The sequence below is a fragment of the Spinacia oleracea genome, chromosome 6, assembly GCF_020520425.1.
Source record: "Spinacia oleracea cultivar Varoflay chromosome 6, BTI_SOV_V1, whole genome shotgun sequence".
NCBI classification, from domain to species: domain Eukaryota; kingdom Viridiplantae; phylum Streptophyta; class Magnoliopsida; order Caryophyllales; family Amaranthaceae; genus Spinacia; species Spinacia oleracea.
Window position 1 is genome coordinate 11,937,516 of NC_079492.1, and position 22,705 is coordinate 11,960,220.

The following is a 22,705-nucleotide window of genomic DNA, read 5'->3' on the forward strand; positions in this document are numbered from 1 at the left end:
AATTTTCAGAGAAACCCAATTGACTATATTTGTGACAGCTTTGGTGAGAGGAGATGTCGAAAAATAAGGTTGATATTGTGTTGTTGGAGGAGAGATGAAGAGGTGTTGGAGTACCAACAATGGAGATTCTAAAAGAATAGATGAGAGAGAAAGATAGAAGAGGCGGAAAGTTTGCGGTGTTGGTGTGGTGTGCTGGGTCAAAGCGAGAAAGTACATTCCTAGGTGGACACGCATTGCATCACAGATTTACAAATCTGTGTGGCAAATGACTCTAGGATGCTCCTAGAGTCATTTGCCACGCAGATTTGTAAATCTGCGATGCACTTGATTGAGTCATTTGCCTCGCAGCTTTGTTAATCTGCGATGCAAATGACTCTGGGGGGCATCCTAGAGTCATTTGCCTCGCAGTTTAACAAAGCTGCGACGCAAATGAGTAAATTTTATGCTAAAATTTATTATTTGCATCACATGTTCAGAATGGAGTGGCAAATGCGGGGATGCAAATAAGCCTTTTTCCACTAGTGATACCCCCTCGCATCAGAAACAAGAAACAAGATACAAGCTCAAGCCAAGCCGCTCCGAGCCAGAAACCGAAAACAAGGAAGACTTGGATTTACAAGATTCACCAGCCTATCAGGACACAACAAGATTCAAGAAGACTCCAGCAACCGCCATCAACCAACGGCGCAGAAAAGACTACAGAGTTTAGAATAGGAGCTTTTTCTTTCATCTTTTGTAACTCTTGTAAGTCGACGAGGGCGTCGATAGCTTACATTATGATAAGTGTATGATAAGTATGATAAGTGTATAATAAGTGTATGATAAGTGTTCGATTATAAATATTTCTCCTGTTGTTGAACATTGACTTCGATCAATACAAGCTAGATTACATTTCCCATTATCAACAAGTGAAGTTCCGCCAATGCTTCTCAGATGTCGGTGATGAACAACGTATCAGAAAACACGGCATTAGAAACAAACAACGAGGTGGTTGTCCCCGTGACTTGCTCTTGTGCAGGTAGATTCTATCAAGCCAACACCACTTATGTTGTTCAAATCAATGATAGTTACTACACCATAACTAGCAACATCTTTTCGAGTTTGACTACTTGCAACGCCATCCAAACTCAAAAACTTAGTCCAAATATTATTGACATATTCCCTGATGAAAGGCTTACTATACCACTAAGATGTGCTTGTCCTACAAGAGCGCAAGTTGGTGATGGGATTAGGTACCTTGTTAGCTTTGTCATCTACACAGGCGATAATGTTGGCAGCATCGCGACAAGATTTGGAGCTGATGTTGGGCAAACTCTCGAAGCCAATGATGTATCTGAGCAGGATTCTGTTATCTATTCTAATACAACGTTTCTTGTTCCATTACAGAACCCACCTAACACAACAGATCTTGTTCTCTTAGGGAACGAAAGCGATAATAATAGATCATCACATATTGCTGTTGTAGGAACATATAGATGCATAAAGCGGAATTTCAGGAAACAATTTCCTAACATCTATCACAGGATCTCATGCATAACAATAGTATAGATCAGATTAAGTCGAAAGAATAATCACCTTTGAAGCGTGTTCTCCCGTTCGTATGCAAGCTTCGAAGATCTTAGAGCCCCACTTGTTGCTCCTCTACTCAGTCCACAAGCACGAATTGAATCCCACGTATGCTAGTACGGAAGAGAACGATCACAATCTGTCTCTTGCTTTGTTTGGGATGTACGGCGTTTAGAGAATTAGAATTAGGGTTTTTTGTGTTTTCCTTTTGTTAGATATTGAATGAACGTGATACCTAAATCCCTGACATTATAACTATTATAATGTGAGAGTTTTAGGTTAACACAAAACTAAAGCCCAACATTCTTCCCTTAACAGACCGGTTGCCATCGGGCCTTTTGGGCCCATTCCAATTAGTGCTTATATGTGTGACCTTATAGGATTAATATATTTTAGTTGTAGGTCCAATCAATATTGTTCTACTAATCACATTTATTCTCTAGCAAGCAAATATGATTACTAAAATAATTAACTTATTATCTTCATAATTAATTCCTATTTATATTTAGTAATTGCCGGAAATGTCTAAGGACATAATTCCTTCAATCTCCCACTTGTCCGAACACAAGAACGCAATGCTAAATTCCTTAAGTCTCTTAATGCCAAAATTTGATAACACACTGTTATTCTCAAATTCTAGTTTCTTGATCGCCGAGTTCGAACTGTTCAAATAAAGATTAACATTTTAATCCCATTCCGCATGGCCATGCAATTTTTCAGTTCTCGCTCATCAAGAGGCCCAGACACCATTCCTATCAAATAGGAGGACTTATTCACTCTTGTATGACCATAACTCCCACTCAATTCTTAGCCCACCTGATCACTTCTTTTATAACCTCCTTTTACGGCGCGGCGTTTAACAGAGTCAAGGTTAAACTAATTGTCTCATGGTTATTAAGACATACTCATGTCTAAGGAATCCACTAAATATAGAATTTTGATTCTACTTTTAGAATCTAGTTAGGTCAAGTCTCAATGCATCAAGTATACATCCATATAATCAATTAGACATCCCTATGTCTCCATAGCCCATGGAACTGCACTATCAATTAATTACATGCTAGTCTCATAAATCACTTATGTCCAATTTAGTGATTCAGACTAGGGACTTAATAAGTTGTGATTTCAGTTCACTTTATAGGGTTCCATTATCAAAACGTTTTCGATAATCCTATTTGAAAACACAAGTTATTTGGACATTTTATTTAATACTAAACCAAACAATTAAATAAGAATGAACTTTTATTGATAAACATTCAAAGCATAATAAATGTCTTTACAATTGTAAACATAAAGTAAACAAACTAAAGCCATTCTCCCATATGCCTAAGCCCCATAGACCTAGTATGACTCTCATGCTTAGGTTGAGCAAGCGGTTTAGTCAGAGGATCAGCCACGTTATCCTCAGTATGAACCTTGCTTACTTTCACATCCCCTCTTTCAACGATCTCTCGAATAAGATGGAATCTCCTGAGCACATGTTTGGATTTTTGGTGCGATTTGGGTTCCTTGGACTGGGAAATGGCACCATTGTTGTCACAATACAACTCAATGCCATTTTCAATGCTAGGAACTACACCAAGTTCACTAATGAACTTTTTGATCCAAACAGCTTCTTTTGCTGCATCACTTGCTGCAATATACTCAGCCTCTGTTGTAGAATCTGCGATGGTACTCTGCTTAGAACTCTTCCAGCTCACAGCCCCTCCATTGAGACAAAATATGAAACCAGATTGTGATCGGAAATCATCTTTGTCACTTTGGAAGCTTGCATCGGTGTATCCAGTGGCAACCAACTCATTATCTCCACCATAGACCAAGAAATCATCCTTAGTCCTTCTTAAGTACTTAAGGATATTCTTTGCTGCCATCCAGTGCGCCTCTCCTGGGTTTGACTGGTATCTGCTGCACATACTCAAAGCATATGCAACATCCGGTCGAGTGCATACCATGGCATACATAATGGACCCTACTGCAGAGGCATAAGGAACATTACTCATGCGCTTGACCTCATCAGGTGTCGAAGGACACTGAGTCTTGCCAAGTGAAATGCCATGTTGCATGGGAATGAAACCTCTTTTGGAGTTTTCCAGCTTGAACCTTGCAAGAACCTTATCAATATAAGTCTCTTGGCTAAGTCTAATCAGCCTTTTGGATCTATCTCTATGGATCCTTATTCCCAAGATGTATTCAGCTTCTCCTAGGTCTTTCATGGAAAAACAACTTTTAAGCCATTCCTTGACTGACTCAAGCATGGTCTTGTCGTTTCCTATGAGAAGTATGTCATCCACATACAAGACTAGGAAAGAAATACTACTCCCACTCAACTTCTTGTATATACAAGATTCCTCTTCATTTCCGAGGAAGCCAAAAGATTTGACTGCCTCATCAAATTTGAGGTTCCAACTCCGGGATGCTTGCTTAAGCCCATATATGGACTTCTTAAGCTTGCAAACTTTTCTTGGACTGTTTGGATCTTCAAAACCTTGTGGTTGTGTCATGTACACATCCTCTTTCAAGAACCCATTCAAGAAAGCGGTTTTGACGTCCATCTGCCAGATCTCATAGTCATGAAAGGCAGCGATCGCAAGAATTATCCTGATGGATTTCAGCATGGCTACTGGTGAGAAGGTTTCATCATAGTCGATACCATGAATTTTTCTAAAACCTTTTGCCACTAGTCTTGCCTTAAAGACATCAATGTTTCCATCTTTGTCCTTTTTCAGTTTGAAAATCCATTTGCAACCTATGGGTTTAACCCCATCAGGCAAAGCAACCAAGTCCCATACTTGATTTTCAAACATCGAATCCATTTCGGATCTCATGGCTTCAAGCCATTTCTCGGAGTCTTGACTCGTCAAAGCATTTGTGTAGCTAGTAGGTTCCTCATGTTCTAAAATCTCTATTTCAGAACTTTCAGTCAAAAGGAAATCAATATATCTCTTTGACGGAATGACGGTCCTACTAGACCTACGTTGGGGAACAACAGGAGAAGTTTCCACCTCATTAGGTTGAGGGACTTCGCATGGATTATCTCCAAGTGGGACGGTAGAAGGCGCAAGAATGGAATGCACCGCCTCCTGAGCATTTTCATGCTGGGTCGTCTCTGACGAGGTGTGAACCTCATCCATTTGTTGCTCATCTCGAATTTCTTCGAGATATACATTACTCCCACTTGTTTTTCTGGAAATAAACTCCTTTTCCAGAAAGACACCATCGCGAGCAACAAACACTTTGTTTTCGCTTTGGTTGTAGAAGTAGTATCCCTTAGTCTGTTTTGGGTAACCCACAAAAAGACACTTATCGGACTTGGGTGAAAGCTTATCAGAAAGTAAACGTTTTACATAAACTTCACAAGCCCATGTCCTTAGAAAAGACAATTTCGGAACTTTTCCAGTCCACATCTCATATGGCGTCTTTTCTACTGCTTTGGACGGAGCTCTGTTGAGTGTGAATGCCGCTGTTTCAAGCGCAAATCCCCAAAATGAGGCAGGAAGGTTAGCAAGACTCATCATGGACCGAACCATATCTAATAAAGTTCGATTCCTTCTTTCGGAAACCCCATTCAACTGTAGTGTCCCTGGTGGAGTCAATTGCGAAAGTATTCCACAATCTTTCAAATGATCACCAAACTCTTGAGATAAATATTCACCACCACGATCGGATCGCAATGCTTTAATTTTCTTTCCAAGTTGGTTTTGTACTTCATTTTGGAATTCCTTGAACTTTTCAAAGGATTCCGACTTATGTCGCATGAGGTAAACATATCCAAATCTGCTCACATCATCAGTAAAAGTAATGAAATACCCGTACCCTCCCCTAGCCAAAGTACTCATAGGTCCGCACACATCAGTATGTATGAGGGCTAAAAGATCATTGGCCCTTTCACTTGAGCCTGTGAAAGGAGATTTTGTCATTTTCCCCATTAAGCAAAACTCACATACTTCAAATGATTCAAAATCAAATGATTTGAGAATTCCATCCTTATGAAGTTTCTCTATGCGCTTTGAGCTTATGTGGCCTAATCGACAATGCCATAGGTAAGTAGGGTTCAAATCATTTGGTTTGTGTTTCTTGTTTTCTATGTGATAGATATGGTTTTGTAAGTCTAGTACATACAAACCATTTGATAATTTAGCAGAGACATAGAACATACCATTCAAATATGCTGAACAACAATTATTCATAATTTGAAATGAAAAACCTTCCGAATCCAAAATCGGAATAGAAATTATGTTCTTGGTAATAACTGGAACGTAATAACAATTATAAAGTTCTAATATTAAACCATAAGGCAAGCGTAAACTATAATCTCCTACAGCTAAAGCAGCAACTCTTGCTCCATTGCCTACTCGGAGATCCACTTCGCCTTTGCTCAAGCTCCTACTTCTTTTTAGTCCCTGCACATTACCAATAATGTGAGATCCACAAGCGGTATCAAATACCCAAGAAGCAGTTGTAGCTAAATTAACTTCTATGACATAGATACCTGAAGTTAAAGCACCAGTCTTCTTATCCTCCAGATATTTGGGGCAGTTCCTCTTCCAATGACCAATCTTGTGGCAGTGGTAGCACTCATGTTGAGCAGCTACCTTAGCCTTGGGAGTGGCCTTTGGCTTGGTTGAAGAGTTCTCATTGGCAACTACCTTGCCCTTGTTCTTCTTCATGGGAGCCCCTTTCTTCTTGAACTGCTTACCTTTACTAACCATTAGAACATCCTTATGTTTAGGTTTACTTGGTAAGTTTCTCTCAGCCTGAATTAGTGAACTATGCAACTCTTGCAGGGTAGCCTCCCCTCCTTGCATGTAGAAGTTCAACTTAAAGTTATGAAAATCTTCAGGCAAGGATCTGATGACTATGTCAGTTGCCAGGTCCTTAGGATAAGGGAAACCCAATTTATCCATGGTCTGAAAATGTCCAATCAAATCGAACACATGCGGACCAACGGGCTTCCCCTCTTCCAACTTGGAATCCAGAAGTTTGCAGTTTGCTTCAAATCTCTCCAATCTAGCATTTTTCTGAAACAAAGTTTTCAGTTGCTGGATTATGCTGTAGGCATCCAGACCATCAAAATGTTTTTGATACTCTGGTTCCATGCAAGCAAGCATCAAGCATGTTACTTGCAAGGAGTTATCCTCTAGAGTTTGTCTAGCTCGCTTTTGAGCTGCAGTAGCATTTTCTGGCAAGGGTTCAGGTAGAGGATTGTCAAGAACACTTTCTTTTCCTTCCGCTCTGAGAACAATTCTCACAGCCATTTGCCATTGTAGGAAGTTGGTAGCATTCAGTTTGTCTTTTTCAATTAGAGGGCGCAAGTTAAAAGTAGAGTTGTTTGCACCAGACATGATAACTACAATAAAAAGTAAAGCAAGATTCAATATAATGTTTACCAAAAGTAGCAATTAAACAAATTCAATTCACTACTACCCTTTATTCAAAATTAGAAGTCCCCATTGAATAAAGAATTAACCAAGATCCCCTCCCACTACAATCAAACGGACTTTGGCCCTGCTACTTTAATTTATAGTATTCGAGGTAAGTAAACATTTTACTAATTATAACTGATTATAACTCTTGGTAGACAGGTTAACAACTCTTTGTATTTTCCTATCTCTTAGCTTCAAAACCCAAAACTTTGTCTTTTGATAGTTTTGTTGAGTTAAACCAAACATTAACATGTAAGTTTCAAAAACCTACCCTACTATCCCCGGAATTATAAGCAACACCCTGCTTTGGCAGAACCTATTACTCATGATCTAAGGCTTTATAGGTGTTGTATGGAAAAGCACTTAAACTCAATATTATTTTGGGACCTAAGTTTACTATGTTGGTTAATTAAAAGTGAACACATTGCTTTAAATAACCACATACATAAACTCAATAAGCATTTTAAGGCAATATAAAATGCATAAAAATAAATGTGATCCTAGTATGGCCCCTAAAAAATAAGCTCAAATCTTCTTGGGTTCCTGTTCATCTTTCTTAGATCTCCATCCTTGAATTTCTGATTGAACCTTCTTACTCCATCGAGCTCATAATACGAACTTTATAATCTAATTTAAGATTTTAAATTAAATTACAACAATACAGAACGATGCGCAGATTTTGGAAGTTTTTGAAAAAGATTAATTTAGAAAATCCAACACGTTTTTGGAATTTCCAAAAAAAAAATCAACCTTTCCAAATATTTAGGAGATTTGACCTTTTAATAAACCAGATTTCCCCCTTTTTTTTTCTTTTTTTATAATGAAACTGCTGCAGTGACTTCACAAAATCAAAACCCTCACGGCTGACGCCAGCCAGCAGCCGCCAGGACTGCCAGCCAGCCGCCGCGACTCAAAATCCCAGCCACGCTGGTCGACCCAGCCACCAGAAATCCGGCAGCCAAGCCCACCGGCGAGCTAGGCCGCAACTAACTAGCCGCAACAGCAGCCAGGACAAACGGCGACGTCCACACGCCGCCTCGCCTGCCGCCCCTACGCCGCCCAATCCTCTGCCGGAAAGCCGCCCTAGTTCGTGTTAGGTTATGATACATATGACAATTCATAAATCATGCGGAAAAACCATTTAGCCAGGAATACATATTATTTACACATAATCATATAGCATAGTTTAGATGCATACTCTTTGTTGCGTGCCTTCCCTAGCTGCGCCCGAACCGAACAAGAACAAGTCTTTAGGACTCCAAGTGTCGTCCCTCCGTAGATAGTCCACAGCACGTCCGGATCCTCCTTAAGATTGACCAACTAGAATTGCCCTTAAGGTACTAATAATTTTCGGCACCTTTAGGCAAGATATGTGACTGAATTTTTCTCTCAAAAACTCACTTTGAATACTTGAATAATCTATGTAAATATGTGACCCTAGGCACCTATTTATAGAGTTATGGAAAAGGTTTTGGAATCCTATTAGGATACTAATTTATTTAATTATAATCCTACTAGGACTCTAATTAAATAATCATTATCTAATAGTTTTAGGATTTAATCATATTTCGAATCCCGATTGCTTTAGGATTCCCGCACAAGCATTGCATGAGCACCGTACACCCGTGCAAGCCTTGCGGCCCACGCTAGGCGCACAGCGCTCGGCCCACTGCTGTGCTCTCGCGCGCGCGCCCCAGGCCTTGGCTGGGCCTGGCCTTGCGCTGGGCCTGGTCGAGGCTTGGCATTTGATGGTGCGTGTTGGCTCGCTGGGCGATGGCCTGGCTTCGTGCTGGGCCTTCGTCTAGCGGGCCTCGTCCGATGCTAATTCGTACGATTCGCTTCCGATTAAATTCCCGATTCCGGAATTCCTTTCCGATACGAACAATATTTAATATTTCCGATTCCGGAATCAATTTCCGTTTCGAACAAATATTTAATATTTCCGTTTCCGGAATTATTTTCCGATTCCGATAATATTTCCGATTCTGACAATATTTCCGTTTCCGGCAATATTTCCGATTCCGGCAATATTTCCATTTCCGATAATATTTTCCGATACGTACCATGTTTCCGTTTCCGGCAACATCTACGACTTGGATAATATTTATATTTCCGATACGATCCATATTTCCGTTTCCGGCAATATCATCGTTTCCGGAGTATTCATTTCTTGCCTGTGACGATCTCAGCTCCCACTGAAACCAAGATCCGTCGATTCCGAATATTCATAGATTGAGTATTTAATGCTTATTAAATACTTGATCCGTTTACGTACTATTTGTGTGACCCTACGGGTTCAGTCAAGAGTAAGCTGTGGATTAATATCATTAATTCCACTTGAACTGAAGCGGCCTCTAGCTAGGCATTCAGCTCACTTGATCTCACTGAATTATTAACTTGTTAATTAATACTGAACCGCATTTATTAGACTTAACATTGAATGCATACTTGGACCAAGGGCATTATTTCCATCAGTCTCCCACTTGTCCTTAGGGACAAGTGTGCATTTCCTAATTCCTTTGTCGCCCGATGCTTGCTCTTGAACATAGGGTAAGATTTGTCATCCTTATTATGTCCAGAGGTGTTCCTCGGTTTCAGAGTTCAACTGATCAAATAAACAGATAATCATAGCCTATGATTCATCCGAGCACGGCCATTTTCAACTAGGGACCATTTTCAACCTTTGACATTCAAGTTCACTTGATAGACATTTCTTAGTCACAGGACTGGTCCTGACAGTCTATCTTGAATGTATCGTCAAATTGAAGGGACTCATCATTTAATAAACCACAAATTAAATGGAAAAATGAATTCTCTTCATTTATTGTGAATGATTAACCAATAATGTTTTACAAAGATTTAAACTCTAAAACTTTAAAACATTAAACAGAGACATCAAAGCCATTCTCCAATATGCTTGATTCCCATAGCTGCAGTGTGCGAGTTGTGCTTCGCCCGCGGCAGAGGTTTAGTCAATGGATCTGATATGTTGTCATCAGTTCCAATTTTTCTTATCTCGACTTCTTTTCTTTCAACGAACTCTCGTAGAAGGTGAAATCTACGAAGTACATGCTTGACTCTCTGGTGGTGTCTAGGCTCCTTTGCCTGTGCAATAGCTCCGTTATTATCACAATACAGGGCTATTGGTCCTTTAATGGAGGGGACTACACCAAGTTCACCTATGAACTTCCTTAGCCATATAGCTTCCTTTGCTGCTTCATGTGCAGCAATGTACTCCGCTTCAGTTGTAGAATCCGCAATGGTGCTTTGCTTAGCACTTTTCCAGCTTACTGCTCCTCCGTTGAGGCAGAAGACAAACCCAGACTGTGATCTGAAATCATCTTTGTCGGTTTGGAAACTTGCGTCCGTATAGCCTTTAACAATTAATTCATCATCTCCACCATAGACCGGGAAGTCATCTTTGTGCCTTTTCAGGTACTTCAGAATATTCTTGGCAGCAGTCCAATGTGCCTCTCCTGGGTCTGACTGGTATCTGCTCGTAGCACTGAGTGCATACGCAACATCCGGGCGTGTACATATCATAGCATACATTATTGAACCAATCAATGATGCATATGGAATCCCATTCATTCGTCTACGCTCATCAAGTGTTTTTGGGCACTGAGTCTTGCTTAGAGTCATTCCATGAGACATGGGTAGGTAGCCTCGCTTGGAGTCCGCCATCTTGAACCTATCAAGCACCTTATTGATATAAGTGCTTTGACTAAGTCCAATCATCCTTTTAGATCTATCTCTGTAAATCTTGATGCCCAATATGTACTGTGCTTCTCCTAGATCTTTCATCGAAAAACATTTCCCAAGCCAAATCTTGACAGAGTTCAACATAGGAATGTCATTTCCGATAAGTAATATGTCGTCGACATATAATACTAGGAAAGCAATTTTGCTCCCACTGACCTTCTTGTATACACAAGATTCGTCTGCGTTCTTGATGAAACCAAAGTCACTGACTGCTTCATCAAAACGTATATTCCAGCTCCTGGATGCCTGCTTCAATCCGTAGATTGACTTCTTTAGCTTGCATACCTTTTTAGCATTCTTTGGATCCTCAAAACCTTCAGGCTGTGTCATAAACACAGTTTCTGTTAAAACGCCGTTTAAGAAAGCAGTTTTGACATCCATCTGCCATATTTCGTAATCGTAATATGCAGCGATTGCTAACATTATCCGAATAGATTTTAGCATTGCAACTGGTGAAAAGGTTTCATCGTAATCCACACCGTGGACTTGCCTGTAACCTTTTGCAACCAATCTAGCTTTGAAAACTTCAAGTTTCCCATCCTTGTCCTTTTTCAGTTTGAAAACCCATTTGCTTCCAATGGCTTGGTAGCCATCTGGCAAATCGACCAAATCCCATACTTGGTTTTCAGACATGGATCTTGCCATTGCTTGGAGCTAGGGCTCGTCATAGCTTGTTTGTAAGTCGCAGGTTCATCACTTTCAAGTAATAGAACGTCATAGCTCTCGTTCGTCAAAATACCTAACTACCTTTCCGGTTGAGATCTATATCTTTGCGATCTACGCGGGGTAACATTTCTAGATTGACCATGATTCTCACCAGATTCTTCTAAAGATCTCTGAGTTTCATCCTGAATGTCATCTTGAGCATTCTCTAGAGTTTGTTGTTCGACTCGAATTTCTTCGAGGTCTACTTTTCTCCCACTTGTCATTTTGGAAATGTGATCTTTCTCCAAAAAGACACCATCTCGAGCAACAAACACTTTGTTCTCAGATGTATTGTAGAAGTAATACCCCTTTGTTTCCTTTGGATAGCCCACAAGGATACATTTGTCAGATTTTGGATGAAGTTTGTCTGAAATTAATCGTTTGACGTATACTTCACATCCCCAAATCTTAAGAAAAGACACATTTGGAGGCTTTCCAAACCATAATTCATATGGAGTCTTTTCGACAGCTTTAGACGGAGCTCTATTTATAGTGAGTGCAGCTGTATTTAGTGCATGTCCCCAAAATTCTAATGGAAGTTTGGCCTGACCCATCATTGACCTGACCATGTCTAGCAAGGTTCTGTTCCTCCGTTCCGACACACCGTTCCATTGTGGTGTTCCAGGAGGAGTCAATTCTGATAGAATTCCACATTCTTTCAGATGGTCATCAAATTCATAGCTCAGATATTCACCGCCTCTATCAGACCGCAGTGCCTTAATCTTCTTGCCTAATTGATTCTCTACTTCACTATGAAATTCCTTGAATTTGTCAAAGGATTCAGACTTATGCTTCATTAGGTAGACATAACCATATCTACTGAAGTCATCAGTGAAAGTGATAAAGTAGCTTAAACCACCTCTAGCATTTGTACTCATTGGTCCACATACATCTGTATGGATTAAACCCAATAGTTCATTTGCTCTTTCTCCAACTTTAGAGAAAGGTTGCTTTGTCATTTTGCCAAGTAAACATGATTCGCATTTACCATAATCCTCTAAGTCAAATGGTTCTAGAATTCCTTCCTTTTGAAGTCTTTCTAAGCGTTTCAAGTTTATATGGCCTAATCGACAATGCCACAGATAGGTGAGATCTGAATCATCCTTTTTGGCCTTTTTGGTATTTATGTTATATACTTGTTTGTCGTGATCTAATAAATAAAGTCCATTGACTAATCTAGCAGATCCATAAAACATCTCTTTAAAATAAAACGAACAACTATTGTCTTTTATTAAAAAGGAAAATCCCTTAGCATCTAAGCAAGAAACTGAAATGATGTTTTTAGTAAGACTTGGAACATGGAAACATTCTTCCAGTTCCAAAACTAGCCCGGAGGGCAACGACAAATAGTAAGTTCCTACAGCCAATGCAGCAATCCGTGCTCCATTTCCCACTCGTAGGTCGACTTCACCCTTGCTTAACTTTCTACTTCTTCTTAGTCCCTGTGGATTGGAACATAAGTGTGAGCCACAACCTGTATCTAATACCCAAGAAGTTGAATTAGCAAGTATACAGTCTATAACGAAAATACCTGAAGATGGAACGACTGTTCCGTTCTTCTGATCTTCCTTTAGCTTCAAGCAATCTCTCTTCCAATGCCCCTTCTTCTTGCAGTAGAAGCATTCGGATTCAGAAGTGGGTTGACTGACCTTCCTCTTTACAGATTTGGCGCCAGTTTGCTTAGTTGGGCTGGCCTTGTTGCCACCTTTCTTAGCATTCCTCTTCTTTCCAGATTTCTTGAACTTGCCCCCACGCACCATAAGCACATCCTGCTTATCACTTTTGAGCGTCTTTTCAGCGGTCTTCAGCATACCGTGAAGCTCAGTGAGCGTTTTGTCCAGACTATTCATACTGTAGTTCAGTTTGAACTGATCATACCCGCTATGAAGAGAATGGAGGATGGTGTCTATAGCCATTTCCTGAGAAAATTGCTGATCCAGCCGACTCATATTCTCAATGAGTCCAATCATTTTGAGAACATGTTGACTTACGGGCTCGCCTTTCTTAAGCTTGGTCTCAAGAATTTGCCTATGAGTCTCGAATCTTTCGACTCGAGCCAGATCTTGGAACATGTTCTTCAACTCACTGATGATTGATGAACGTTTTCTGCAGATCTGCACTCATGGTGGCGAGCATTAGACATTTCACATCCTTGTTGGCATCAATCCAACGATTGAGGGCTGCCTGAGTGACCCCGTCGCCTGCGGCTTCGGGCATCGCCTCTTCTAGGACATACTCCTTTTCTTCCTGCATAAGAACTATTTGCAAGTTCCTTTGCCAGTCAAGGAAGTTTTTCCCGTTCAACTTCTCCTTTTCGAGAATTGATCGAATGTTGAATGAATTGTTGTTTTCCATTTTAAAAACTACAATTGAAAAGAATAAACAAATAAATAACCATTCACAGTTTCTCTTAATAAACTTAAATTCTAGCATACATGCATAATTCAATGTTTATTAAGCATTTTATTCAAGTTATGTGTTCCGGCAGGTGTGAATAAAATGATTCCAAGATCCTAAAATCATTGAAGAATTAAGCACAGTTTGTCGACTTAATCCTAAAACATCTTAGGTAAGCAAAAGCCTTTTGCTAATAGTCTAGAAACTATTCTTGGTTGATAGGTACGTCTAAGAACTTATTAGGTAAACTTATCGATTTTGCCACGACATAAAAGGACTCCTTACTTATATCGTTGAGTTTCACCAAAACTAACATGTACTCACAATTATTTGTGTACCTTGCCCCTTTAGGACCAATAAGTAACACCTCGCTGAGCGAAAACTATTACTAGATTGATGTAAAGGATATCCAAGCAAGTGTATATTTTGGCATGGCACCTTTTAACTCAATTTTTAAGTTTGGAACTTAAGGCTCTTACTATGTTGGTTAGATTTTAAGTGAACTAAAATCCTTAATCATGCAACATAATCAAGCTTTTGATCTCATGCATTTTAAGACATATTTAAAAGCAATAAATAACTTAAAACATGCATAAGATAAATGTGATCTAGTATGGCCCGACTTCATCTTGAAGCTTTGACTTCAAAGTCCGTCTTGAAAATCTCCGTGGGAGGAACCATTTTCTTCAAATAGGATAAGCTATAATTAAAACTAATTACAACTATTTGATGGTACGCAGACCATATTTGAATTTGAAAAATGACTTTGGTACTTTAGACCAATTACATTCAAATTAATGGTACCCAGACCATATTTTCTATCCTATTTGGGCCTTACTAGTCACTTCATAACCTGCAAAACAGTACATATATAATATATACCATTCACCCATTCATTATCATGAATGGCCCACATAGCTGGTTAGTAAAACACATTATGCATCACGTAAACATTTGCAGCAATTAATCAAGGGCACCAATAATCTACCAATTATTCAGTCCTTATTAATTCTAATCAAGTTGTTTTAACCTTAAGGATTTGTAGACCTAATCAAGAGTTTATGACTAAAAAGGGCTCCCACTCAAACCAATAAATTCATATGCTTTACTAATTTTAAACATAAAAATGTATTTCTAGTCTAATCGGAAACATACAAATTTAATTAAAATTTAAAGCTCATATAAATTTATAATTGAATCCAAAAGTTTAAATTAATTCATGATTTTAATTTTAGTAAAATAATTAGAATAAATAAAAATTTATTATAATTACAATATTCAAAATTAAAATCCAAGAAAATAATTTAAATTATTAATTTTAAAATTAATTAAAATTACGTAAACTGAAAATTTCAAATTAAACATTCAAAACGATCTAATCGCAACGCAAACACCCTACGCATCGCACGCCCATGGGCCACACGCACATAGCCATCGCTGGCCATGTGCGCGCAGCCCATGCGCTGTGTCGCATAGCTGCTGCTTCTACCCTTCGCAAGCCATCGCGCGAGCTGGTGCTCGCTGCGCGCGCGCCAACGCTCGATGCACGCGAGCATGTGCTCGCTGCGCGCGCGCCAGCGCTCGATGCACGCGAGCCATCGCTCGCTGCGTTTGCTCGCTAGCGCTCGCTGCACGCGGGCCAGCGCTCGCTTTGTGCACTCGCCAGCGCATGCTGTGCGCGCTCGCTAGCGCTCGCTTCGTGCGATCCAGCGCTCGCTGCGCGCGGCATCAACGCTGGGCGCAGCACTCGTGGCACGCGAGCTTGCGCTCGCTGCGCGCGAGGTTGCGCGAGGCAGTGCGCGTTGTGGCGCAGCTCGCTTGCTTCCCACACGCGACTGCCGTGCCTTGCCTTCGCCCATGCCCATTCGTCCATTGCTCATAGCCCACGACACAAGGCAGGGCTGCTGCCTTGTGCTCGTGCACCATGCCCTTGCTCATTGCATTCGTGCCGCATGGGCGACGAGCTCCCTTGCTCGTCGTCACATGCCCGCACTATACAACACCCCTTAAGGGTAACACGTAGCGTCCATTGCTTTGTGCGTGCAAGTTATATGAACGAATCGCATAAAATTTAAAAAATTTATATTTAAAATTAAATGACAAATTAATATATTAATATTAATTTCATAATTTTAGGGCGAAAAATCGAAAATTTATTATTCAATTGATTTCCGATTAACATGGATTCAAGTTTAGGTTAAAAAAATTTAAAATTTATCATAAATTCACAATTTTTATGGTGGTTTTTAGTCATAGGTATCTAATTAAATTATAATTAATTATGAAAATCAAATTAATTCTAAATTATTCTAATTTTCAACAAATTAATCATAATTACAAATTAGATTGCATAATTAACAAGGCTAGGCATTCAAACTTGTTAAACATATACAGTAGGTCAACCAAAAATTCAAGATATATCAACAAGAATCGCAAATATTTAATTGAACATCTTAAATTTACGAAATTTTGCATTCGAAAAACTAAAACCTTCGAAAAGTCATAGTTAGGCTTCGAATTTGAGAATTCTGGGTTCGGCAGAAAAAAAAATTTTGTCAAAATTTTAGAATGCCTTTTACATGCGGAATTGACACAAAAATCACTCGATTTGGATGAGTAACGAAGAAACTGCCGAAAAACTGCGTACGTATAATAAAATAAACGCAATTTGCAATTAATTAACAATTACGAAAATTAATTACCCCTTTTAATTCTTGCAAATTTGTAATATTTAATCATGTTCATGCAATTTAGATTATGAAAATAATAAGAGGCTCGTGATACCACTGTTAGGTTATGATACATATGACAATTCATAAATCATGCGGAAAAACCATTTAGCCAGGAATACATATTATTTACACATAATCATATAGCATAGTTTAGATGCATACTCTTTGTTGCGTGCCTTCCCTAGCTGCGCTCGAACCGAACAAGAACAAGTCTTTAGGACTCCAAGTGTCGTCCCTCCGTAGATAGTCCACAGCACGTCCGGATCCGCCTTAAGATTGACCAACTAGAATCGCCCTTAAGGTACTAATAATTTTCGGCACTTTTAGGCAAGATATGTGACTGAATTTTTCTCTCAAAAACTCACTTTGAATACTTGAATAATCTATGTAAATATGTGACCCTAGGCACCTATTTATAGAGTTATGGAAAAGGTTTTGGAATCCTATTAGGATACTAATTTATTTAATTATAATCCTACTAGGACTTAATCATATTTCGAATCCCGATTGCTTTAGGATTCCCGCACAAGCATTGCATGAGCACCGTACACCCGCGCAAGCCTTGCGGCCCACGCTAGGCGCACAGCGCTCGGCCCACTGTTGTGCTCTCGCGCGCGCGCCCCAGGCCTTGGCTGGGCCTGGCCTTGCGCTGGGCCTGGTCGAGGCTTGGCATGCGATGGTGCGTGTTGGCTCGCTGGGCGATGGCCTGGCTTCGTGCTGGGCCTTCGTCTAGCGGGCCTCGTCCGATGCTAATTCGTACGATACGCTTCCGATTAAATTCCCGATTCCGGAATTCATTTCCGATACGAACAATATTTAATATTTCCGATTCCGGAATCAATTTCCGTTTCGAACAAATATTTAATATTTCCGTTTCCGGAATTATTTTCCGATTCCGATAATATTTCCGATTCTGACAATATTTCCGTTTCCGGCAATATTTCCGATTCCGGCAATATTTTCATTTCCGATAATATTTTCCGATACGTACCATTTTTCCGTTTCCGGCAACATCTACGACTTGGATAATATTTATATTTCCGATACGATCCATATTTTCGTTTCCGGCAATATCATCGTTTCTGGAGTATTCATTTCTTGCCTGTGACGATCTCAGCTCCCACTGAAACCAAGATCCGTCGATTCCGAATATCCATACATGGAGTATTTAATTCCATTAAATACTTGATCCGTTTACGTACTATTTGTGTGACCCTACGGGTTCAGTCAAGAGTAAGCTGTGGATTAATATCATTAATTGCACTTGAACTGAAGCGGCCTCTAGCTAGGCATTCAGCTCACTTGATCTCACTAAATTATTAACTTGTTAATTAATACTGAACCGCATTTATTAGACTTAACATTGAATGCATACTTGGACCAAGGGCATTATTTCCTTCAGTTCGCCCTCTACCGTGGCTCCACCGTCGCAGGTGGTGGCCACCCAGCCATGGAGGTTGTTATTTTAATTTGGGTAACAATTACCTAAATTAAATTAATCTTTATTCAACTTTTGTTAAAGATTAACAATTTAATTAGGGTTTAATTATCCGAAAATAATGGCAAAAATTTGAATAAATTAACAATCCTTAAACTGAATTTTAGGGTTGTTAGAAGTTAGATTTCAATTTAAACTCTTTATTAAAATTAAATCTAACAAGAATTCAAAATTTAAGGCATAATTATCTCATTTTATTCAAATAATTCAAGAAAATAACAATTATAATCCGAAAAATTCGAATTAAATTACCAGGCAGATCTATTGAATTTTCTTAACAAATAAAATCAAAAATTTTAATTGTTATCCTTAAATTTTATGATTAATCGAATTAAACATAAAAATTAACCAAATTCAATAATTAATATACAAAAATTCCGAAAATTAGTTAAAAAATTAGCAAAAATTTCGGCTATTGTATAAAAATTAGGGGATAATCAGTAGATTTATTTAACAAATTAAAAATCAAATCTTTAATTGTTAACAAATTATTTCCATGATTAATCTTATTAACCATTAAATAATTTAAAATCTGACGAATTTAATTTTAAAAAATCCGAAAATTTTTATGAGATATTAACTGTTAATTTCGACCCTGTGATAAAAATTTCGGAATTTTATAAATTTATTTTGAGCAAAAATTAATTAAATCACGATTTAATGATTCCAATCAATTAATATCATATATTAATTTTGCAAATTCAAGCCATAAATAAATCTTCCCTTAATTGAATCAAAATAATAATGTTGCATACAATCATGATCATAAAATATTATGCAAGAGACTAAAACTGATACCACTGTAGGAACATATAGATGCATAAAGCGGAATTTCAGGAAACAATTTCCTAACATCTATCACAGGATCTCATGCATAACAATAGTATAGATCAGATTAAGTCGAAAGAATAATCACCTTTGAAGCGTGTTCTCCCGTTCGTATGCAAGCTTCGAAGATCTTAGAGCCCACTTGTTGCTCCTCTACTCAGTCCACAAGCACGAATTGAATCCCACGTATGCTAGTACGGAAGAGAACGATCACAATCTGTCTCTTGCTTTGTTTGGGATGTACGGCGTTTAGAGAATTATAATTAGGGTTTTTTGTGTTTTCCTTTTGTCAGATATTGAATGAACGTGATACCTAAATCCCTGACATTATAACTATTATAATGTGAGAGTTTTAGGTTAACACAAAACTAAAGCCCAACATTCTTCCCTTAACAGACCGGTTGCCATCGGGCCTTTTGGGTCCATTCCAATTAGTGCTTATATGTGTGACCTTATAGGATTAATATATTTTAGTTGTAGGTCCAATCAATATTGTTCTACTAATCACATTTATTCTCTAGCAAGCAAATATGATTACTAAAATAATTAACTTATTATCTTCATAATTAATTCCTATTTATATTTAGTAATTGCCGGAAATGTCTAAGGACATAATTCCTTCAGCTGTAGTTGTTGGTATTCCGACAGTGATTGCAACCTTGCTCCTCGTTTTTTGTGTTTCCTTTTGTATTTACCGTCACAACAAGGGTGTAAAACCCTCTCCAGGTAATCTAGTAATTAAAGTAATTATGTGAATAGTGTAAAAAGTCAAACCGTTTCGAGTATTTCGGGATGGAGGGAGTAACAATTATTATAATTTTTTTTCTTTAGAGAGTAGGGGATAACTCAGTTGGTTAGAGTTTCACTCCCGATTTCAGATGATCTTGGGATCGATCACTACAAGAATTTGTATCTTTTATGATAATTTAATAACGACGGGTAAAAATCCCGTCGCAAAAGGGCTTTTGCGACAGGGATAACAACCAATAAAGACGGGAACAACCGTCGCAAATGTCTTTTACGATGGGTTAACGACGGGATTTTCCATTAACGACGGCCCCCCATGACGGGTTCGCGACGGAAAATCCCGTCGTTAATCAACAATTATTGGCCTTTAGCGACGGAATTTTCCGTCGTTAATAGTACAATTTCTTATAGTGGATTCTCATACCTGCCATTGTGGCTCATTTGCACAAAAAAAAAAAAATTAATAACTAACAATATTTTTGCGAATTTGAAATATTCAATTGTTCTTCTGTTTGCATTGATATTACAGATTTGGAAGAGTTTATTGATGTAGAGTCATTAAAATTTGACTTCAAGACAATAAGAAATGCAACAGACAACTTCGCCCTACGAAATAAACTTGGACAAGGTGGATTTGGTGGTGTTTATAAGGTATCACTCTGCAATCACAAACACGTTACATGATTTAAATGACTTGTTCGATAGCCAATTTCAAAAACAATATATGAAACTGTGCTTTTTCATTGCGACATTGCTAGGGTAAACTTCGTAATGGACAAGAAATAGCAGTGAAAAGGTTGTCGACATACTCAGGGCAAGGAATTAAAGAGTTCAAAACAGAGGTTCTTTTGGTTGAAAAGCTCCAACATACGAATTTGGTTAAACTTTTGGGATTCTGCTTACATCGAGAAGAAATGTTACTTGTTTATGAACTCTTGCCTAATGCAAGTCTCGACAAATTCCTCCTTGGTACAATTTCATGACTTTACCATTTTGTTTGTTTATTAAGAATCATATTTTTCTTTTTCGGGACTAAAATAGGCGTATTAATCATTGTATGAAATACGAAGTGCAGACCGGAAGAGACAACCATCCTTAGACTGGGAAACCCGGTACAAGATCTTACTAGGAACCGCAAGAGGTCTATTGTATCTTCACGAAGATTCGAGACTGAAAATTATCCATCGAGATCTAAAATTGAGCAACATTCTGTTAGATGAAAATATGAACCCAAAGATAGCGGATTTTGGATTGGCAAGACTTGTAGGGAGGGATCAAATTCAAGCAGATACTAGTAAGATTGCTGGCACATAGTAAGTACTACTTATAATCTTATTTTCGTTTTTCCTAGTACTTCTCATAGAATGTTATCATGTACATATTGTTAGCTAGTAGTCTCATACGTATCTTAAATTTCTTACAACAAACAACTTTGCGTACTATACAGCGGATATATGGCCCCTGAATATGCTTTGACGGGGCGTTTCTCAATCATGTCAGATATTTATAGCTTCGGAGTAATAGCTTTGGAGATAGTAACAGGCGATATGTGTAGCTCAACCACGTTCCCTTACGAGGATGAAAGTCTATGCTTACGAGTAAGTCGAATTTAGAAACAAGTATTCTCCCATTCAATTTTCAATTACTTGTACTTAAATTTTGTCATAAGTGTACGATCTAAGTTGATGGGGAGCTCACCCTGTGAGTTAGAGGTCACAAGAATGAGTCCCATCAATTGCGAAATGTTTGGGACTGCAGTGTCTCAAACGTAGACTGTATTTGAGCTGGCTAACCTGAAATAGGTGCTAGTTCTGTCGGTTCTTTTTCTTACCTACTAAAAAATGACTAAACTATTATCCTACAAAAGACATGATGATTTTATATTCAGTAATTGAAATGTGATGCTGCAGGCATGGAGGTTATGGAAAGACGGTGCTATTTTAGACTTGGTAGATCCAAGACTTGATGGAAACTTCGTAAGCGACGAAGTGACAAGATGCATACATATTGGCTTGCTTTGCATCCAGGAAGACGCGATGAAAAGGCCTAACATGGCTCCAATCGTCTCAGCCCTTAACGGTCATCATGTAGTTCTTCCAGAGCCAGAGTCACCTCAACTTGGACAACCAACCTATATTATCCAGTATGGTTCTTACCAAGATGGTTTGAAACCGTCCATTGGAGTTTCTGTAAACAACGACGATATCACTGAGATTCATCCTCGATAGATCGAGAAACATAGAATGAAGGCAACTAATACTTAAGAAGGCTTTCATTTTGCTAAAGAATTCTTCCATTCCAATTACATATAAGTGTACGTTCGTGGCCTTTTCCATGCCATTTTGATGTCAGAAAAATTGTAGTATTTGCATCATAGATAGTACGTACTCGAATGCTTTGCTTTTCAGTTGAATTTGGTCCCGTCAATGCATACTTCAATCCATCACTAATAATGCATAATTTTGTATACGTACTTTTGTTTTTCAAATCAAATTGTTAAAAAATTATGAATAAAACTTGTTTCGGAGTTAAAACGGTAATGTAAGACAGTGATGGCATGAGCATCCTTGACACCCGGTTCTTCCTTGAGTCAGAGCCTTCGACGCTTAGGTTAGTTCTCCCTCTGTTTCTGAATACTCGCAGGGGTTTGACTTTTTGCACTATTCACATAATTTACTTTGACCCTAATTTATTTATAATATATGAAAACAAGTGTTAGCATATAATATATTGTTGCCTTCATCTTGATATATATATTCGAAATATTAATATTTATAAGTCTTTAGAATAGATAATTAAATATATTAATAGTCAAAGTTGTGCATTGGTAAACGTGTCCAGTCAAAACGTTGCGAGTATTCTGAAATAGATGGAGTACAAGGATAATGTATGTTGTATTTGGGAGTAGGATGAATCCTCTTATGTTAGAGAATTGACCTTTATTTACCTTTGCTTCATGGGGTACATATATGTGTCTTTGGGCTATTTTAGCCTTATGATTCTACTAACCAATCATAATAATACTAATATTGGGCTTTAAGTAGGTC

General features: G+C 38.5%; 1 protein-coding gene across 1 annotated transcript; it reads left to right on the forward strand.

The window, feature by feature from the left end:
• Window positions 1-933: 933 nt before the first annotated feature.
• On the forward strand, window positions 934-21,624 carry LOC110776345 (cysteine-rich receptor-like protein kinase 5). The gene is made up of 6 exons (XM_056831917.1): window positions 934-1,477; window positions 20,188-20,309; window positions 20,417-20,627; window positions 20,734-20,971; window positions 21,106-21,200; window positions 21,569-21,624. Exons 1-6 carry the CDS (start codon window positions 934-936, stop codon window positions 21,622-21,624), a joined length of 1,266 nt encoding a protein of 421 aa, XP_056687895.1.
• Window positions 21,625-22,705: the final 1,081 nt, after the last annotated feature.